General features: G+C 41.0%; 1 protein-coding gene across 1 annotated transcript in view; it reads left to right on the top strand.

Annotated features, from left to right (window-relative positions):
* The first annotated feature begins 1019 nt into the window (after positions 1-1019).
* Positions 1020-20120, top strand: part of uvrag (UV radiation resistance associated gene) — an 87786-nt gene continuing 68685 nt past the window's right edge. Inside the window, exons 1-7 of the mRNA XM_051401129.1 lie at positions 1020-1336; positions 6361-6478; positions 6922-6956; positions 8245-8406; positions 9402-9476; positions 9602-9687; positions 16740-16845. Coding sequence (XP_051257089.1) covers positions 1232-1336; positions 6361-6478; positions 6922-6956; positions 8245-8406; positions 9402-9476; positions 9602-9687; positions 16740-16845 — 687 coding nt within the window. The 5' untranslated portion in view covers positions 1020-1231. The remainder of the gene's footprint in view (positions 1337-6360; positions 6479-6921; positions 6957-8244; positions 8407-9401; positions 9477-9601; positions 9688-16739; positions 16846-20120) is intronic.

The raw sequence follows: 20120 nt of genomic DNA, 5'->3' as shown, positions 1-20120 counted from the left end.
GTACAATTCTGAGGAACTTTTACTTGAGAATTTTCCCATTATACTATTAAATACTCTACATTTCAGACAGAGCCATTACACTTTTACTGCACTACATTAATCTGACATCTGTAGTTATGTGTTACACTGCTGATTCACATTTCACATGCACAGCATATCCAACAGTAAGTAATTATTGCCTAATCAGCTCCAGCTCGACTGCAACAATAACTATATTATAATACTGTTTATAAGTTAATGAATCAATAATAATAATAATAATAATAATAATAATAATACAATAAAATAATATACATATAAAATAAACAAAAACAAAACACTTTGAATAAAATAAAGTGCATTACGAGTAGGCCTACTTTTAATTTTTTTTTATACATTGAGTACACTTGAGCTAATAATACTAATCTACTTTTACTCAAGTATAATTTGAATGCAGGACTTTTAGTGTGTTTTTACACTGCGGTGTTGATCTGGGATCCAGAGGCCCTCTGAGGTCTTTTTCTTTCCCCTGCTGCAAGATGAGAAATAATTGAATGTTACTGTGGTCTTATGCACATAAAGTCAGCCGAATAGAGAACAGAATTCGGACATTACTGATCAGATGTTTCACACTCAATAGTGTCAAGCTGCCCCTATATCCGGTGTTGGTTCATGGCCTAATGTTTGGGCATTCAAACATATGTGGCATAATGTTCACGAGAGCCCCTGGGATGGTCTGTATAAGAGCACTTTGAATAGTTTTCGTCACTTTTTGCACTAGCTCTAATGGAGACTGTAAGTGAGAAAAGGCCTGGACGTTACCGTAGAACTGTCAGCTGCATGTCACGCTGTGCTATGCAACTTCCTCATTATTTGCAGCTTTGACAGATTTCAACGGACACCCGCCCACCCTGGAAGATTAGCAGATAATACCACCAATAGTAGCACGCGTTTTCAGTGGCAAGCACCGCCTTTACATGACATACGTTAGTTTGAGCCAATCAGGAGCCTCGGCGTCGCGCCTCCCAACCGGAGACGGATTTCCGAACCAAGTGTAGCAAAATAGCCCGTACTTTGTTTACGTCCCGTTGGTTAGCTGACAGCTGCTGTAGCACTTTGCCCACACAAACAACCGTGTCTGCATGTCTCTGGCGGCTGCCTGGAGCTTCGATAACTTTAAACAGAGTGTCCTGGATGTGTTGGATGGGGTGTTTTGTTGAATGAGGGGGAGCTGCTAGATGCCGACAGGAGGATGAACTCCATCACCGGTCGGGTTCTTGCCATCCCCGCCGCCTCTGTCACCAACTCTGGAGCTTCATCCTCTCGAGCCTTACATGTAGAGCTCACATCCCAGCAGGTAAATGCAAAGCCCGAGCTCATGTTAATACGAACTGCTTTAAAATGAACTCAGGGGAACTTGGCCCGGCCCGTCTCAGTCTGTTATGTACTTGTTTACAACGTCAGATACAACTGCTGCCCGGAGAAACACGGCAGGCCTGCCAGGCTAGCTAGTTAGCTAGCAACTGTTAGCTTGCAGTTAGCTAGTTTACTAGAAATTAATGGAAGTACACTGACACCGCTGGCACACTAAAACCAGTTAGGCTGGTGTTAGGCATTTTTAAGCCCAACCTTATCAGCGTGTTGTACTGTTTTGAGGATATATATCATTCTAGAAGTTTAATTGAGTACGAAGCTAGTATGCTTCTGCTAATGGTAACTTAACTTAACGTTCTGTCAGCACGCAGGTGACAGCTCAGTTTTAGGGAAACGGCATTACGGTGCTGTTATAGTGTCTCCTACAGCTTGTTTTATTGTGATTTCAATACACTTCTATACCAGGAACTGATTTAATTTAAGCTTTCTTAAAGTCGGGGGAGTCTTTGGAAGCATTATAGATTCATTTCCGTCTGTTCATTCATTCATTCATTCATTCGTTTTGAAACGACGTGTAAAAGTTGGCCGTTGACAGTTCATTCAATAGGGCCACCGACCTCAGGCTGTAGCATCGGTCCATCAAAGTCTCACAGACGCTAGATATTAATTGTAGTGAGAAATGGGCTTTCCATGTTGTGGGATATCTCCATATCTTCAGAATTAGCTTGTTGCACTGCTGTGCGGTTTTAGGAGCCACCATCATCTGATCTGATTCTGCACACAGCATCCGGCGAGTCAAATATCTATGCTGCAAGGGTTTTCAGCTACAGACGTACATCAGACCACCTCAGTCCACCTCAGTGAGAAGGTTTTATACTGTAGATCATTTCCTATGTTGCTCCACATTCACAGCAAAAGTATGGGCAAAAGTTTACTTTAGTAAATTGTGAAACTGTCTCAGATTCATCAGATTAGAATCTCTTGTACAAGTAGCAACCTGCAGGTTGCTATTTGTACAAGAGCTGTTTTCTTCAAGCTGTCCTGCTTGTTCTTGAATATCGTTGGGGATCATAATGTGGGTGTCCCTGACACAGCAGGAAGTTCAGCTTTCAGTCAGAGTGGCATTCTTTGCTTAGTATGAGCTACTCCGCATAGTAGGTCTTACAAAGCAAAGTAGATGAGGAGAGCAGGGCCTGCAACTGAGTTTGTCCATACAGCAGTAAATCGAACTATTTGACCCTTGTTTAAAGGTGGGTATGTGTTTCTGGAGAAATGCAATAACTACACAGCAAGTAATGTAACTAATGTTAGCTATGTTGCCAGTTTGCAGCTAACATGCTGAGGGGACGAGAGCCAGCCCACCAACTCCAGACAGCAATACTCACAACTCTCTTGCTACTATAGCTAACTTCACAATGACATATATAATAAGATGAATGTCCATGGGCAAATAATTTATCTTACCTAACACTCAAGTCCTGGCTGGAATGGCTGGAATAACAAGTTAGTGCTGTGTGCCTCTGTCCGATCCACTTTGTGTGTATCTAAGTTACAGAACCCGGCCGTGTACAAACACTGGATTTTTTAGCACACACACAGAGTGAAAGACTAACGGATTGTGAGGAGATATTTGCTGAATATGACAAAGTGTAAAAGTGTGCATTGGATTAGAAATGCATACCCCACGTTTAAGTGTATCATTACATGATTGGATGGGTGTCAATTCAAACCGTGTCAACAGTTCAATTCAATGGACAGGGTTAACATATTCCATTCTTATTCAGATTAGAAATACACAACTTATTATAGGGTATTTGTAACATTTCAACAGCTTATTAGTTGAGATTAAACAATTCAGCTGTTTCACAAATAAAATGTTGGTTAGGTTTAGGCACACAAACATCTTGGTTGGGGTATGTTCATGTTCATGATAATCTGTTAAACATTACAAATGTTACAAATACTCTCTAGACAATCTGTATGTGAGCTGTCCAAATAAACTGTTCCCGATTTATCTGCAGCAAAATTCCATGTACTTTGTATTATTACCTCATATTATATTATATTGCCTTGTATTCACTTGGCAGCCGACATCTCAGATAGAGATCTCACAACTTCTGTAGTTTTAATAAATCTAATTATTACTATATACACAACTTCTGTAGTTTTAATAAATCTAATTATTACTATATACAAAACATACATGTCACTGTAATTTGGATGAAACGACACTTCCTCAGCATATTTATCTTTAGTGCTTAATTTATGTAAATGTCATGTGCTCATATGCTACATAATTGTTCTGTGACCACATGGATATCATAAGGTCATAAGGCTGTGACCAGTGCACTTCACATTACTGTTGCGTTTACATTTTGGTTATGTGAGCATAAAATCTTTTTTACAGCTGCACTAGTATGAAAACTGCTTGTTCATTTAAAACAACTTGAAGCCAAACTGTTTAAGTTGCCGTTGCACTTCAAATAAACCAACGCTCAACAAAATGAAAACGAAAGAATGAAAGTGCTCGATCTGGTGTAGGGCTGTGTGATATGGACAAAACAAAACATCACTGCATTGCTGACCCAATACTTCTGTGTGTATCAAAGTAATAGCAATGTAGTGCTGAAATAAGTGTTGGTGCTTTCAGAGGACAGTACACACAGAAAAGGTTAACCCAAATCCCAATTTTGTATATCAATAATATAATAATATATCAGTATATATATGAATGATCAATATCATATTAAAATATTGCTTTGCTCTGCTTTGCTGTAGTGCTAATTTATCAGGGGCGAACTGTGTTGGTTTTGAGTGTGCATAGTTTATCTGGTCTCAACTTTGGGAAAGACCATTTATGGCTATTATATGGAAATTACAATATAGAATATTATATGTAGAGATGAATTCATTATGTTGTGTAAAGTTATTTTTAGAAAATGTTTTCTTGTGTGTAAAATTGAATTCACGGTTGTTTGTGCGATATGAAACTGAAAGTATTCCTAAAAGAATGTTCTTTTTGCAATCTCCTATTGAATTGATATATATATCCCAAAAGACCATGTAGAATGAAGTTCTTTATTACTATGTGTTTACCTAAGGCAGCCATGAAATTGTCACACCCAGAGTAGCAGAGCGCTTGCCAGGTCAGTTAGTATGTTTACTGTTTGCCCACCCTAGATTCTCTTCTTTGAGACTGTAGCTGTTGGAGAGGCTTGGCTCTGTATATAATTCAGTACTTTGAATGGTGATAGCAACAGCATGCACTCAGTTGTCTATTAGTTGCAGCTAGCTGAAACAATGATATATCAAACAGGGTAGACTAGATATTAGAAATACCTACCAACAACACCATAAAGTACAGCCTGCAGACTACAGACCTTTATAAAACACACTGAATTGTATCACCTTCATGAAGGTATTATATGTTAAATCAGTTTTCAGAGTGCTTATGAATTCTGTATCAGGGTGTAGTTTAATTTTGAGTGATTCCCCCACCGGCTAAATACAGCTCTGATTGAGTTTGTTCTGTCCACTTTCTAAGGAAGTGGGACGTCTGTGTGTTGGAATTACAGATGTTCAACAGAAGGCTTGTGACCAGCTTATCAGTTTTTTCACACTAATAACTTTGTCACACACCGCCTTTAGACTTTTTGATCACATTATGACATTCATTCAACTAATAGTGGTCCCAACTTTGATCTTTGTCTGAGCTTGTAGTCTAATAAGTAGAGCTCCAACAATTAGACATCAATTAGTGACTATTTTTATAATCGAGTAGTGCAAGTAATTTCTTTATGCGAAAGTGGCAGTAAATATTGTTTTCAGCCTCTGAAATATGGAGACTTCCTGTTTTTCTTTGTTTTATATCATAGTAACCTGAATAACTTTGGGTTTTGGACTAACAAAACAAGACATTTAAAGATAAAACTTTTGATTTTGAAAAACTAGGATGCACAATTTCTGAAATTTTATAGACCAATCTAGAAAATAATCATCAGAGTAATAGATGATGAAATTTGCATAAATTGCAGCCCTAATGATAAGAGCTCTGATTATAGTGTAGTTTTATTTTGGAGAGCCCAGCTCAGCACAGTAGTTTCAGACTGCACAAGGTAATTCACATCCATTTCTTTCTGCTTGTGGTCCACATTAGCACATACAGAAATGTGCGCTGACATTTTTAAGGGGGGTAAAATGTCCTTTACAGAACAATCAGTGTTTTTGTTTCTGAGGCCCTTAATCTTATAGGGTATCCCATGACTTAGATTTAGTCTCAGTATGGCTGCAGGAGAGAGGCCGGGCCTGCTGGTCAAGAGAGCGGTTGTGCTGTGGTGACGTGTTTCTCTGAAGCGGGAAAATGCCAAATGGCTGCACTGCATTTCCAGACATCATTTATTTTACATCAAGATATTAGATTTTTGCTAAAAGCACCACATGGAGAGATACATTTTTTGGAAGTAGCCTTTCACAGATTAATCATGTCTTCACTTGTCTTAACTTTGCGTCACTGGTTTGCTTGCTTTAAGGTGAACTGATATCCTGACCCATTTTTCTGTAGTCAGCTCATTGTGATATATAGATTCTGTGATAAATCATTTTAGAGCAGCTAAAAACTGTGACATATTTCTCATGTGACTGTCATGACTGACCATGCCTGCCGAGGTAACTGGCTACTTAGTCAACCATGAAGATGACATGCCCCTATTATTTGAACTGCTGACATCTAGCAGACAGTCACAGCTGCCTCTGTGTGTGAGTTTAGGATATTTATGTATAGGATAGGCGTTATGATACTTCATTGATCTCTATAGTAACCTCTTTATACTTGTCCTGGGTGCCAGTTAGGATTCAGTGTCTTCAGAACAGCCTACACAGGATAGTGTGACCAACGACAATCACATGATCAGGATGAAACTGAATACAACAGCTCTGATGTCTGTTATTTGTTCTCAATCTATCCTCACTCTCTCGCTATCTCTTTCTATGTCTTCCCCTGGCAAACAGAGACGATTGCGTCACCTCCGGAGCATCGCAGCCAGAAACATTGTCAACAAGAATGGTTCCCCACTGCTGGACACTTACTTCACCCTCCACCTCTGTATAGGAGACCGCATATCTCGAGGTCAGTGTTAACACCCCTCCCACACACACCTTCCACCTTGTTGCTCCTGAGAACTGATAGAGGGTAACAACTCAAATTCAGTATATGTAAACTTTTGTTATGCACATGTGTGATCATCTCTAATGGGAAAATCCACTCTAAAATCAAAATGATGTACTATTGCAATGATTTTGGACACTAAATGTAGTATCTGCAGACACAAGCTGTGCCAGCTGTGAATCAGAATGTGCCTATAATCCAATAAAGTCACTGTTGTGTCCTTGCTGTGTGTGTAGCCGATTTAAGGGTTTACACTATATGATATTATCACTACAGTGTTGTGTTGACAGATTAAAGCACAGCTGAGTTTTTGTGAGTTGTGTTTTAGGGTAGATTTAACCAAGTTGGTTGTGCATGAGTGTTTTCTACCTCCTTTTAATCAGCATTCTTTGATGTCGTTTTAGATTTTTACAAGAGTGAAATCATACGAGACTCACTGGTGAGTATAACTCTTAATGTCTGCTTCCTGGGATGTGTTTGAGATATTATTATTACCTGCTGTTGCAATGTGTGTTAGTACACTGGTCATTATGTGCAGTGCCTTAATGAAGGAAGATAAGCTTCTTGTATGTTACTGATGCATTTAAGGTATTTATACCTGCTGCCAGTCACACATTCAGCCCACGCTGAATATGTTGTTTCACTATAAACTCACTTAAACTGGTTTTCAGATAGCTAAGCTACAGTGACATGCTGTGAAACATGCTCTGCTGAATAAAATGTCAGACTCACATCAACGTGAATTAAATATGATGTGTGGTGTTCTCTTACACAACCTTTGTCTGTTGTGTAAATGAACTAGCTGTGTATTAATACGTGATCCTTTGGCTTCTTTTCTACTCTTTTTGCATGGCACATGCAGCTCTACACAAAGCTATAGAAGCAGCCAAGTATAGCAAGCCATTACTGTTGGGCTTGATGCCGAGTCATGAGCTGACCTAAGCTGCTTTCCAGGAGTACTGTTCAGTACCCTGAGCAGACAGACTCTGTAATGCACTGCAGGAGTCATGACTCCTGTCATCTCTCAGCACAACTTCCTCCTGTTGAATTTAACATCCTTGCTGACATTCGTTCTGAAGTATTCTGTCTCCTTCCCGTCATCATTTGTCTAGGGAAACGTTTCCTGTTGGTCTTCCTGTTTTCCTTCTAACTGCTGTGCCCCTTTTCTTCCGTTGCTGACTCTCACTCGTTCTGTTTTCTACCCCCCCCCCGTGGATTGTACTTCTGCTTCTGCCTTCCCTGCCTGTCCTTGAAAGTGACACAAAGAGCAAGAGATTTTCTCTCTGTTGGAGGGAAATGGTACATAATTGAATGATGTAAATGGCTACATTGCTTTGTAGAACCAGTACTCAGTGCTGTCAGTCTGGAAGTTCAAGGGCGGAGAACAAACTTTAGCAGGGATCAGACTTTAAAGTTAATGGAGAACAGGATGATTCAGTTACTTTACTGAGGATAGGGATTGCATTATGACATTGAATTTGATGGCAGTACCACACAGATTTTGATTCAACCTCTTCAGCATGCACATGAAGAAACACGCTTGTATTGTTTTTACTTCTCTGACATTAAACAGTAGCTTCAGTTAAAGTTTGATTATTACTATATTAAATAAAGCAGTTATTGTGCTGATCAGCTGTTATGTCAAGTTTTAATGCAATCCTTATGTACACTGATTATCCTCACCAAGTCACTGCTAGTCTTTACTTATATACGTCTGTGCATTTCAGAATCCAACTTGGCGGAGCCTGGACTTTGGCATGCTGCCAGACCTTCTGGACACCTCAGTGTCTTGCTTCGTGGTGAGGATCTGGGGAGGGCAGGAGGAACAGTACCAGCTCCTCATAGAATGGAAGGTCAATCTGGATGGCCTCCGATACACAGGACAACAGGTCAGCAACCACACATGATAATGATAGTCAACTTTATTTGTTTAATATATATATACTGTAGTTTTGTCAAAGGGATCCCATTGTGATGGAAGTGTGTACCGGCTACATAGGGATATATGAGTGGTGAGAGCAAAAAACATATATATGTATGTCTCAATGATATAAATATATAATACAGTTGTCATTTGTATTTGTCAAAAACTGAAGTAATTGTTTGTACTATCTGAAAATCTAATGTCATGGCCAAACACACAAGGTGCATGTTTTTTAGTACTTTACATGTGTTTTACAGTATTTTACAGTATTTTACAAATGCTTCGGCTCAGTTTTAACACACAAAAATCTAACATAGCGCTCAAAATGAAAACATCTCTATCAAATTAGGTAATACATGGCACAGTAAGTTCACCAGAGCATCACAACATTGTATAGGTATTAAAACAACAGTAACCTATATTCATCAGACCTGAGTCTGCAGTTCATTGCCTGCAGATTATAAAAATAGCAATGTGGGGCCCCAGTAGCTCACCTGGTGGGGCAGTCTCCCCTACTGTAACAGACACTCAGGACTTTGCAACATTTTGACTGTAATCAAAAGGCAAGAAACAGGATTTCTTCCTCCCTTCTTTTCCATTTATTCTCTTTTATCCATGCATTTTATATGTATGGCAGTGGTGGTGAAGTAATTATCAATTATGTTGCAGTGCTGCTCACTAGAGTAATGATGTTAAAATGAGAAGAAATGTTTGCAAACACATTGATTCAGTCATCTGTGTGCTTAGTAATAGCTGTTGAAACTGTTTTGAAAAATGAGCCAAAGCAATCATAAAATACAGTAGAGTAACTCAATGTTATCGCCATTCTTTCACAGCGAGACTATTTTCAAAGCTCGTAAACAGATAGCTCAGTCTCATGCACTTCCAGATGCCCGCTGTCCTTTGTTCTCTCTGCTTCAGTCCCCACAATGAGCCTCTACTGCCTTGCTTTGTCCACAGATTCGATCCAGGAATCCAAATGAGATCATATTTGGATTGAATGATGGCTACTATGCAGCTGACTTTGATCATAAGGTACAGCCTACTGTCCATTTTCCAGAGCTTCTGCATCATAATGGAATACCCGGTTCTAATCTTATTAGCTTTATTTGGACACTGTTTGGGTTCTGCATTGAAACACTGACATGTGGCTGTTGCAGGATCTGTCGGAGCGGAAGAAAAACAGCCTGCTTCAGGTTGACCAGAGTTCAGTCAGGAACTCCTACAGTGTTTTCTCTTTGCTCAGGTAAGGTTCATGCCATCAAGCAGTATGACATCATGTTATTATATCCTTAGGACTCAACTTTAATGAGCTGTATTATATCATATTATATCATTTCAACCACTTACAAATTATGCTTTACAGTATGTTTGATTTTTCTCATCTACTACTACTCTTCAAGAGCTGCAACTATAAGTTAACTAATCAATTAATTGTCAGATATTAAATTCAATTTAACTAATGTGATTTCAGCTTCTCAAAATGTGAATATTTTTTGGTTCATTTAGTCCTCTATGACAGTAAACTGAGTGTCTTTGGACATGACATTTGAGGACGTCACACTGGGCTTTAGGAAGCAATGATCAACATTTTTCACAATTTCCTTCCATTTCATTGACCAAACAACTAACAGTTTAATCACTAATGAAAATAATCGGTAGTTGCACCCTAGTTTCGTCAAGTAGATCTTTTAGTTACTTTTAAATTGGTCATGTGATTACACTTCCTGCAGTTATGGGTGTTCCATATTTGTGTTCCAGCAGAGGGTGCCACAGGAAAGCCAACATTTTGACCCATTATCAAGGAAACTCTTCTGGTCTCTAGCTTCATATAAAGGCACAAAGCCTGTTAGTCTACACAGTATTTCTTGGGCATGATGGGACAAAAATAGGGAACATTTTAACCCCAACATTTGAATTTAAGCATAACCCAATGAAGACACTATCTTTAGGCTGGCGTCCGATTTGTGATTTAGAATCTAAGTCCTGGTGATGTTGACTGTGAAAAATGGTTGCAGTACAAATTTACACCACAAGAAGGAGACAGATTTTCTTAGCAAGTTGCTTGTAAGATGGGGACCCCTTGTGCAGTGATTAAGAGCTTGAGACAGCATACAGCAGTTCTGGCATCTGTTGACAAACACAGGCTTGTTGTTTTATATTTATATTTAAATGTGGTAGGATTTAAACACTACTTTCAGCATCACCAGGGCTTCCCCAGAGGGAAACCCACTGTTAACCATAGCCTGATCATTTAACAATGTAATTACGTGCAGTTTTAAGCAAACAAATGTATATCTGGAAGGTTAAAGTTAGGCACTTTCAAAATAAGATAAGGATCCTGTCATTATGAGCATTATGAGGGCTTTCACTGACATTTTCCTACTATAAGAATTAAATAGGGGGACATAAATGCATCACAGGGCTTTGCTGTGTCATGGAAGAAGTTATGCAAAAGCCAGCTGAACTTTAACAGTGCTCCCTCATCTAGAAGTGGTCATGGTTTATGTTTAGACGAGAGGATACATTGCCTCCCCAGCAGCTTGCAGGAGAAAAAACCCATTTTGAATCATAACTTTTATGACCTCTGCTCTTGCTTCTTCTATTATTGCAGCTTTCTTCCACATCCTCTTCTTCTATCCACATCCAGTGGGACTTTGCAGAGTTTAACACAGTTACATTGATCCCCTCTTCCCACACACTGCTCTGCCTGCAGCTCCTCACCCCTGTCAGAGTTTTTCCTTGGCTCAGTGCACTCATATGCACATGGTTTATGATTATGTACTGTGGAATGATTCATCAGATACTGTACACTCCAACTGGGATTATCCTCCCACCCCCCATGGTACATAACCATATATACTGCTCAGTTTCTGACCTGAGAGCTCTGCCTTTTTCAAAGTGCATTAACTTTCTGAAGCATTCAGGTGGAGTGCTGCTCATGGAAGTGTGCTTGGAGTTGAAATTGCTTTTGTTATTGGCTCACTTGCGTTAGTTGCATCATAAATTATATATAGCATTTCATGTTTGTATGCTAGTGGGACTGCACCATTGACTTTTCATCACGTAGAGAAGTGAAAAATAGGGTTCTTCTCCAGTTGCCTAATTTCTTCTGTGCCTCTTCCAGAAAATTTTGAGTAAATGTCTTTTTTTCTTCAGGAACAGTGATGCATGCCCATAGGGAACATCCACAGTGTCAGATATTCTCACCCAACTCTCTCCCACTCTGCCTTAGCCCAGTGCAGTCCTTTAATGGAAAAGGATGAGAGCTGCTTCACTAAGAAGGCACTGGTCTTGATTAATGAGGGTAATTTGTCAGCAGATTCACAGTCTGCCTTTCAGCCTAGCTCTGGTTGACAACAACCGTCGCCTGTGTGAGTAGCATGGTGATGTGGGCTAGCAAACACAAGACGTCTCAGATGGAGAGATGAAGAGGGAGAGTACAGATCATCAATCAGCAAAGTCATGTCTCTTCCAAAGAGTCTTCCAGGCTGAGATGGAGGCTGAGCCACATCCTATATAGAGCTGGGCCCCTGTCTGGGTAGGAAGAAAGCCAAGAAGACAGTGATGAAGATGAACCAGCTGTTCAGCAAAGTGTTTTTTCCTTTTGTAGACACTATTAATACAGGTTCAGATGTTCCTCAACATCCCAAGTACCCTCTTCTGTCTTACCATGGGAATGTGTTAGCAGTAAGAGAGGGAAGAGCTGATGGGCCTAGTGGTAGAATTGACTTACTGTCATCACATGACTGAGCTGCATATTGGACTAGTTGTATATTAACAAAGTGGTTTTCTTTTCCAGTTTGTAATGGTTAGAGGCCATCTTTTATGGCCTTATATGTTCTTGAACCTTACACTGAAGTGGTATGTAAGTAAGTACTTGAGTGACCCCTAAATTCTTACTCACAACTCTCAGCTCAGACAGCTAAGAGTTATGCGCTTATGTTTAGATGTTAGATAGTATTTGTACTGACAACAAAACCAGTGTCAATGCTGAATGTTGAAGTTTCAGGTCTATTCTAGTGTCCCACGTGACACATGGTAAGCATCATTCTTGGGGCACAACTTTCACAGTTCAGCGCTGTGGCATTGCAGTTTAAACCTGTCTCAAACTTCTAGAGCCTGAAGGGGAAACTTTCTTTCCCCCATGATCAGAGCCACATGTGGCTTTAGTTTCCTGATTTGCTTTTGTATGTCCCTGTGTGGAGTGTGCGTGTATGTACAGTATGTGTCAACAGAAGCAGCGCACAGTGATGGTGAAGCTCTGTGGGGGGTCTCTCATGCCAGAGAGGCTTTTGAGGTGATAATGCTTTCCTGCAGTCAGACCCTGAAGTCTACTCACCTGTTGGTTGGATGCTGCAACCACAGCTCTCGGACACGGGACGTTGTTGTGTTCCTGCGTTAACCAGGCAGCTGGATCGGACTCTACGGCTGACCCTGGGGTCCTCAACCAGAAGCAACCAGACTACAGACACAAACTTACCGCCTTAGCTTTGAATCACCCTGGAGGTGTAGATGTGGGTGCTCTTGTTTTCATTTCACACTTCTGGAGTGGACTCAAAGCAACCCCCATATGAATCATTTAAAAAGAGGTCTACAATTGTTTTTTCAATGTAGGCAGTGGGCCTGCAACATTTTTATTCTGTCTGAAATTACTTTCTCTCAAGGCTAAGACCTCCTGTTTTTTTATTTTTCCCTCTCGTCTCCAGCGTTGCAGCTTCTTTGGGTCTTCCATTGCAGTGCTTTGTGTTGTTATCTCAGCTTGTTGATGTAGGATTCATTTCCTCCCACCTCTAAAATTATACCCCAACTTAAAACCTAGCCTTAGCCTCTCTTGTGTCTTGTGTTTTTTGGCTTCTCAAACAAAAGACAGTAGTCTTTGACTAATAGAACTTTATATGAGCTTTTTGTACATAAAACACTGCTTTCTAGCCAAGCCTTTTCTTTGTTTGTTATTTGGCTTACAGCAGGCAGCATAAGTAACCATGACTAACCGTTTGAGATTTTTAGTGTACCACGAGGGCAAGGAGCTCACGCTGATGACTGGGGATCCAAATTTCTATAATTATTTGCAGTGTGTGACCCCTTTTTGACCCCTTTTTTGACCCTTTTGAGACCAAAGATATCTTTTCTTAAGATCTCTTTGGCTTCTCTGCATCTCTGTTGTAGTTGTCATGTAAACACGGCTTATAGCAACTCAGCAAATCCTGACAGCCTGGAGGAGTAAAAGTCCATATGCAGGCTTGCCAAAGAACCTCCAGTAATCTTATCTTCCAATCCCTGTAGATGGAGACAATGGTGAAGTGGGGTGAATAGCAGGTAGTTAAATGTGTTGACATTCTTTGGCAATGAGATACCGACAGAATTTAGAAGTGTTGTTTATTGTGATTTTCCCACTGTGCTGCTGTTGGTTTTGTCCCTGGCAGAGGTGTGATAGTGGGACATTATTCTCAATTTGTTGTCACAAAATGTCTCTGAACTTGTTCTGAATGGCTTAATTGGCTGCCCTGTTCACCTTGTGGTGTTGGGTTATGGTTGCTGGAAATGAATTCAGTACAGTCATTAGTCCTTGGGCTTGTTTTTCCTCTGACCGAGGTTTGTTTGACAAGTGCATTGGGCATGCTTGCATGTGATGAACAGCTGGAGGACTGGCCAAGCCACACGATGTTCAATACATTTGGGATATGGGTTTGGTAGCAGGAAGAAGACCTTTCTGATGGGAGAGCACCATGTATACTTTTAATGCCTTCTTGTTTGCTCGATCCAACCTGTTGCCTGCACCTCTTTCTTTTTTTCTCTCTGTCACACATAAAAGGTTTTGCAGTTGAGCAAAAGTATTTGTTATGAACAAAAAGCTCTGCAGTGATATGGGTAAGGAATTGTCTGCCAAGGAAAGACCGGAAGGTTCCATCTAACAAACTTCAGGTGTTATGTGCATTGTCATCTTGTCATTCAAACCTCCCCATTCACAAGGCCTTAAATGTAGCCTTCTTGAGGTTTCCTTCTTCGTTTCTCTCAGAAGAACAACAGTGTACTCCCTGGGGTCTTCTTCAGATCCCTGGTCTTTCTCTGGCATATCTTTGGGAGCCAGAGGACACATCTGCATTTGCTGATTTCTTCTCAGCCCTGATTGCAAAATTGCGGATGCTGGACCACAACACGTCGTGTAAACCATGGCAAATATTTATTTTAAGATAATCAGTAAAGGTAAATGAACAGAAAACAGGAGACCTTGGCCAGCGAGGCTGCCAAGCCTGCTGCCCTCCAACTACACTGAAAGGACTTTAAAAAAGACTGGTCATCAGTTGTATCCATTTTGTGTTTGTACTTAATCGTAAATCTTAACATTCACCATTTTAACTTTGTATTTTTGCTATACCTTGAAAGCCCCTGTTAAAGATTTTCTACGAGATGCTTTCTGTTTATCAAAAAATCTGTACGTTTCAAAAGGACAAGTTTAATCTGACACCCCTGCAGGATCTAGTGCCACGGTCAAAGGAGAAAATGTTATTGTTTTTCTGATGTTTATCGGCATAAAGGGTTGAGTGCACAGGCTTAGTCATAACTTCCTGCAAATCCCCTGTGGCAGTGTTGTAAGTTACCTCTCATTCCGTGGTAAAGGAAAGTTGTCATGGCTTGTGAGAAGGTGTTCTTTGGACAGTTGCGCAGTAATTAAACTGCTGCCTCAGTGAGGGAGCTTGTGGGAACCCCCCTAACCCCTGCCCCCATAGGTTGTAATAGAGCTTGATGGGCAAGCGCTAGCCCAAGAGTCAGGCAATGATAAGGTGGCAGACATGCGTGAAAAGGAGAGAGGAGATAACTATTCTCACCTGGGGGAAAAGGCCATATCAGATTCTGCCGTCGCAATCACCTAAACAGATGAAGCTGTCAAAACAGATTTGCCCTGATGTTCCAAAGTACTATCTGCTACTGCTATCACTGTCACCTCAGACAGATTAAAATGTGGGCAGAAAATATGAAATTATTTTCCTGTAGGAATTTACATCGTCTTAGAAGCAATTTTTTTGCGGGTTGGTGGTCAGAAAGAGGCAGTAATGTCTAGAGGTGAATGAGTTTCATAAGAATAAAGCCCCCTAGGATTTGTAAAATGACCCCACCAAGCCTGTTAAAAAGAGCCTCTTCCACTAAATCCACTCATGAGGCAATTTCATGAAGAAGAGAGTGCATACCTAAAGAAAACCCTATTCACCTCACCCTCATGACCCAAACCACAGGGTTAAAAGGCACAAGTTCAGACATGAGAAACATGCTAATAAGAAGAACTGATTGCATCTTTATCTGGGGCCCAGACAGTTGAGCCATTCTGTATTCATCTAGAAAGAAAGGTGACCATTACTGTGCAATCCAGCTCTCATGGCATTGAGACATTCAGCAAGAAGTGAATGATCTAACACCATTCTGACAGAATGATTGCTAATTGCCAGTTCTCCTCTTTGTCCTTGTAACTCATTCCCACCATGTGGCATTGTTGTCTGTAGATGGGTTGTTGGGAGTCCCTTGGGCTGAGTTGAGGGAGGGTTTGTCTCTTTTTCTATTGGCTCTGCACTTGAAGAAAGCATACTTGGAAGTTAATTATCCATGTGATTGATGGTCTAAATAATGCGCTGGCTTGTTATTTGTGTACTGGTGTTGCTGTTCCCTATTTCAGTGATGACAGTGACATGGCATTTGGACTAAGGCGTCCATCTTTGTGGTTTCAGTTAATCCGTTGGCCTTTGCTTTCTGGAACTGACTCTAGTTCAGGTCTATCACACTACGTTTGATCTCATATTGTGGTTAGATTATTTTAAAATAATAGTGATTAAACATTTTGTTGAGATATTTGCGGTTTGTGGTATTTAAGAACGTGATCAGTCTGGTCCAATGGACTTTAGACTTTTATTATTAGGAATGTTCTCAATAATGTTTTTGTCCTTTGTTTAATGTCAAAACTCGTCAATAACTTTTACAGTTTAGGAGACTCAGCAGTCGGGCCAGAACAATGACATTCAACCCCAGTAAATCAGAAAAAGAAACAAGGAGGCATTAACAAACACACTGCACAATGACTCTTCCACATGGGTACAATCATATTTCAAGATGCTCTCCAAACATTCACTCTAAACATCCAAGCTAAATGAAATGGATTGCTGGTGTAGTCATAGCACCGATGCCAGCCAGTTTAGTGGCCTCTGGGACCCACAGTTTCAACATGGGGTTGTTTTTGTGGTCTGGTGTGTGGTTCTGCACAATGATCAGGGTGACTGAGGGTGACTTTGTGTTCTCCTCCTCTTGCAGGCTTCACACAGCCCAGAGAGCCATCAAGCAGACCCAGGTGACAGTGCAGAAGATTGGGAAGGAGATCGAGGAAAAGCTGAGGACGACGGCAACCTGCACAGAGCGGGTGAGCACCAGTTACCCATCAGCAGCATTTTCCAACTCATTAGCAACTTGCCTTTAAATCAGCAGTGGTGTTTAGACAGCTTATTTTCAGTAGCAGGCACTGTTGTTTCATCTGTTCATGTTATTGTAGAAATATGTAAAAATCAGTATTAGTATAGAATTTCATGTTTTGAGAAAATAAAGAGAGATGAGGTGCAATTTGAGATTTGTTGTTTTCAAAGAAGGTTCATTAACACCAGCAGTAATCGCTGTGATCAGCAGTGACAGGCCCATTGGTATCTACACTCATAATAAATATCAGCAAACTATATTGGGCTAAAAATTTAACAGGATTTAAGAGATTGTATCATCCAAATCCTCGGATGTAATCGTTATGTAAAGTAATTTGAGGTGTAATTATATCCTTCGGGCAGCTATTGTATCTTTTTGTTTTGACGGCTCTACTGAGAAGTGGAGTAAGAGCAATATCCCGCCTGCCTTGGCGATAATGCCTTGACCAAAATCCACTGTTTATGTTTTCACCTCCTGTCATACCCTCCACTAGGATCCACAGCAAAAGCAAGAAAGCATATTTAACATTTTTGGAATTGGCAGCCACACAGCTGTGAAAACTGAGCACTGATCCCAGGTTTGACATTGTGTTTATTGTAAACATTCACTTCAAAAGCATCCCCTGCTGTTTTAAAAGCCCAGAGACAGAGACAGTGACACGTTTGGTGTTCTTATCCTCCAGAGTGACTTGCCTTTGGGAAAAAAGTGTGTGTGTGTGTGTGTGTGTGTGTGTGTGTGTGTGTGTGTTGTGTGTGTGTGTGTGTGTTGTGTGTGTTGTGTGTGTTGTGTGTGTGTGTGCTTTTGTCCAGATACTAAATGTAAAAGTTTTGAGTGCCTCTTTAGACAGCTGTTACAGCTGTTGCTTTTCCATCATGCTCTCCATCAGCCTTTGATATGGCTCTTTTTTTTGTTCCTTTGCCCAGACCTTCACCCTACCTATTAAAGTAGCTCTGCTATAGCCTTCTCAAGCCTTCCCACAAAAACATTGAGGCTCCATTCTTTTGCCACAAAGGATCCCTTTCAAAAACTCGTCTCTGATATTTCCCCCTCGGTGAAACATTCCTTGAAACCCTTTTCAGAGCTCACATCAGCTAATAAATCACATAATCCTCGTCCTCTACCTTTCTGTTAAACCCTGCAACTTGCAGTGAGTGGAGCATTGTGTGGCTCTTCTAAGGGTTTCCCTCTTTGCCTTTGGAGAGCTCTGTACTATCCTTCTGTGCGCGTCATAGTGAGCATGGATCAAAGGGGGACCAAGTGGAGGCCACCAACCTCACCGCATGGCCCTTTTCACCCTCTCACCCACACCCGGCTATTAATCTGCTGAGTTATAACATGCCCCCCCATGCCTGCTGCTTATTTACTCAGCTGACCCTCTGCTGTTTGATGTTCAGTACGAGTCAGACGGGGGCCCTGCTGGTGGGTTACAGTCTCACTCACACTGACATGGCTGTGACCCACTTGTCAACTATGCCGCCGAGTGAAAGTGTAGGAGGCTCATGGTTCGTGCCAAAGCCAGCGGTGGTTAACATGCAAGCATCAGGGTGCGACACATTGGAGAGATGGAGGCTCTATCAGTCCTCTCTGTTTTTGCCACAAAGCCCTCAGAAGTCTTCAAGAAGAAGCATATCTGTGTATCCTCTGATCCAGGCCACGATCACTATCTGAGTGTGAGTGTGTGAAAGGACGCAGACGCTGCTTGCAAACACAAGGCCGAATATCTGTTATCCTGCCAGTAAACTCCCTCCCTCCCAACTCTCCATTATCCATGCCATTCTCCATGTTTTTCTCCTCCAACTCATATTACATGTGCATTTCTTAGTCATCATCCACATAGTCCCTAAACAACGCCTCTTAAATCTCTCTATGCCTGTTTTGAAATCTGTTCATCTCAACTTATCATTATTCATTGTATTTTTCTGTTACCCTCCAATCTCTCCCCTTCATCTAATGTATACCACATCCACATCCATCAGTCCATGAATCCCTAGTGCTGTTCCTCATTAGATGGTTAGCCCCACTGCAGGCTCCCCTCTCTACCAGATAGAGACATGAAGCCTGATAAAGGGACACCCTATGGAGAGGGCAAGATGTTGACTAATGATCTGCATTCTGATGCTGCTGCTGGTCAGGGAGCATGTGGTGAAAGAGAGACGCCAGCAGAGAGTTGTGGGTACAGAGGCAAAGACAGTCACTCATCTGGAGTTGATGGGCTATATTGTGGTCTCTCACTTGGGTTTGTGTACATCCGCCTGTTTGTATGTGGTTTCCTGTGTGCTGGGCGTTACTCTTCTCTATCTAGTAAAGGGCCAGTGGGCACACAGTGGGCTTGAAAGTACTACAGTTAAAAGAGATTCAGCCATCATTAATGTTGTTGATTACACATGCATACACTTTCATTGCAGTGGTAAGTCAGAATGTCTGTTGTGAAAAGCCACAAGCTGTCACAGGTGCTACACAATAAACAGGTGTATGAAGGAGCGTTAGTCAAGCAAGGTCTGTACACACCCTATACCTTCAGAGAAAAAGGTCTGATGAAATTAATGAAGTGAAAGCACCTGTGCGGGTAGACCTCGGTAGCAGAGGGGGCCTTTTTTAAAATCTTGATGAGATGGGGTTGTTGCATCAGCAAAAAAACAGTAGGGTACAGAAAAAATAACTCATATTTTGATGCAGCAGAAATTTTGAGTTTATTCCACTTTAAACATTATTACATCATTGCTACCCATTTGCTGTGAGTATTTTGTTTGCTCTTGTAGATAAAATCACCAGACTGGCAACAGAGGCACACGCCAGAAACAGATGTGGTTCTGTGACGTCTATCCTCAGTGCTAAGATGCTGGTTGTTGCATCACCACCTTCAGCCTCATCTTCTCGCATCTTATCAGAGCTGCTGCTTGCATGTTAACTGCAGGACCTCCATATCTGTTAACTCGCTGCCAGCCATTCCCATGACTTGGTCTCACCACTAAACCTCCTCACCTGTAGCACTAATCTCAAGGCTCAAAGAGATGTTTTCAATAGCCACATCCTTCTCCGTCTTTCTTGTCTTTAGTTGTTGACAGTGGCGAGTATTGGCTCGGTAAATGTACATTAATCAACACAGCCTGGGATCAGCCTGTGAAAACATGGCTTGTTTTGGGGGGAGCTAGTAGGAATTTAGGGCTCTTTATAAAGGATAATAAACACAAAAAATTGCTGACCGCATACTAAATATTTGCCTTC

The sequence above is a fragment of the Dicentrarchus labrax genome, unplaced genomic scaffold, assembly GCF_905237075.1.
Source record: "Dicentrarchus labrax unplaced genomic scaffold, dlabrax2021, whole genome shotgun sequence".
In the NCBI taxonomy this organism is placed as follows: domain Eukaryota; kingdom Metazoa; phylum Chordata; class Actinopteri; family Moronidae; genus Dicentrarchus; species Dicentrarchus labrax.
Note: the sequence above shows the minus strand (reverse complement) of the source record. Positions and strands in the feature narration are given on the sequence as shown.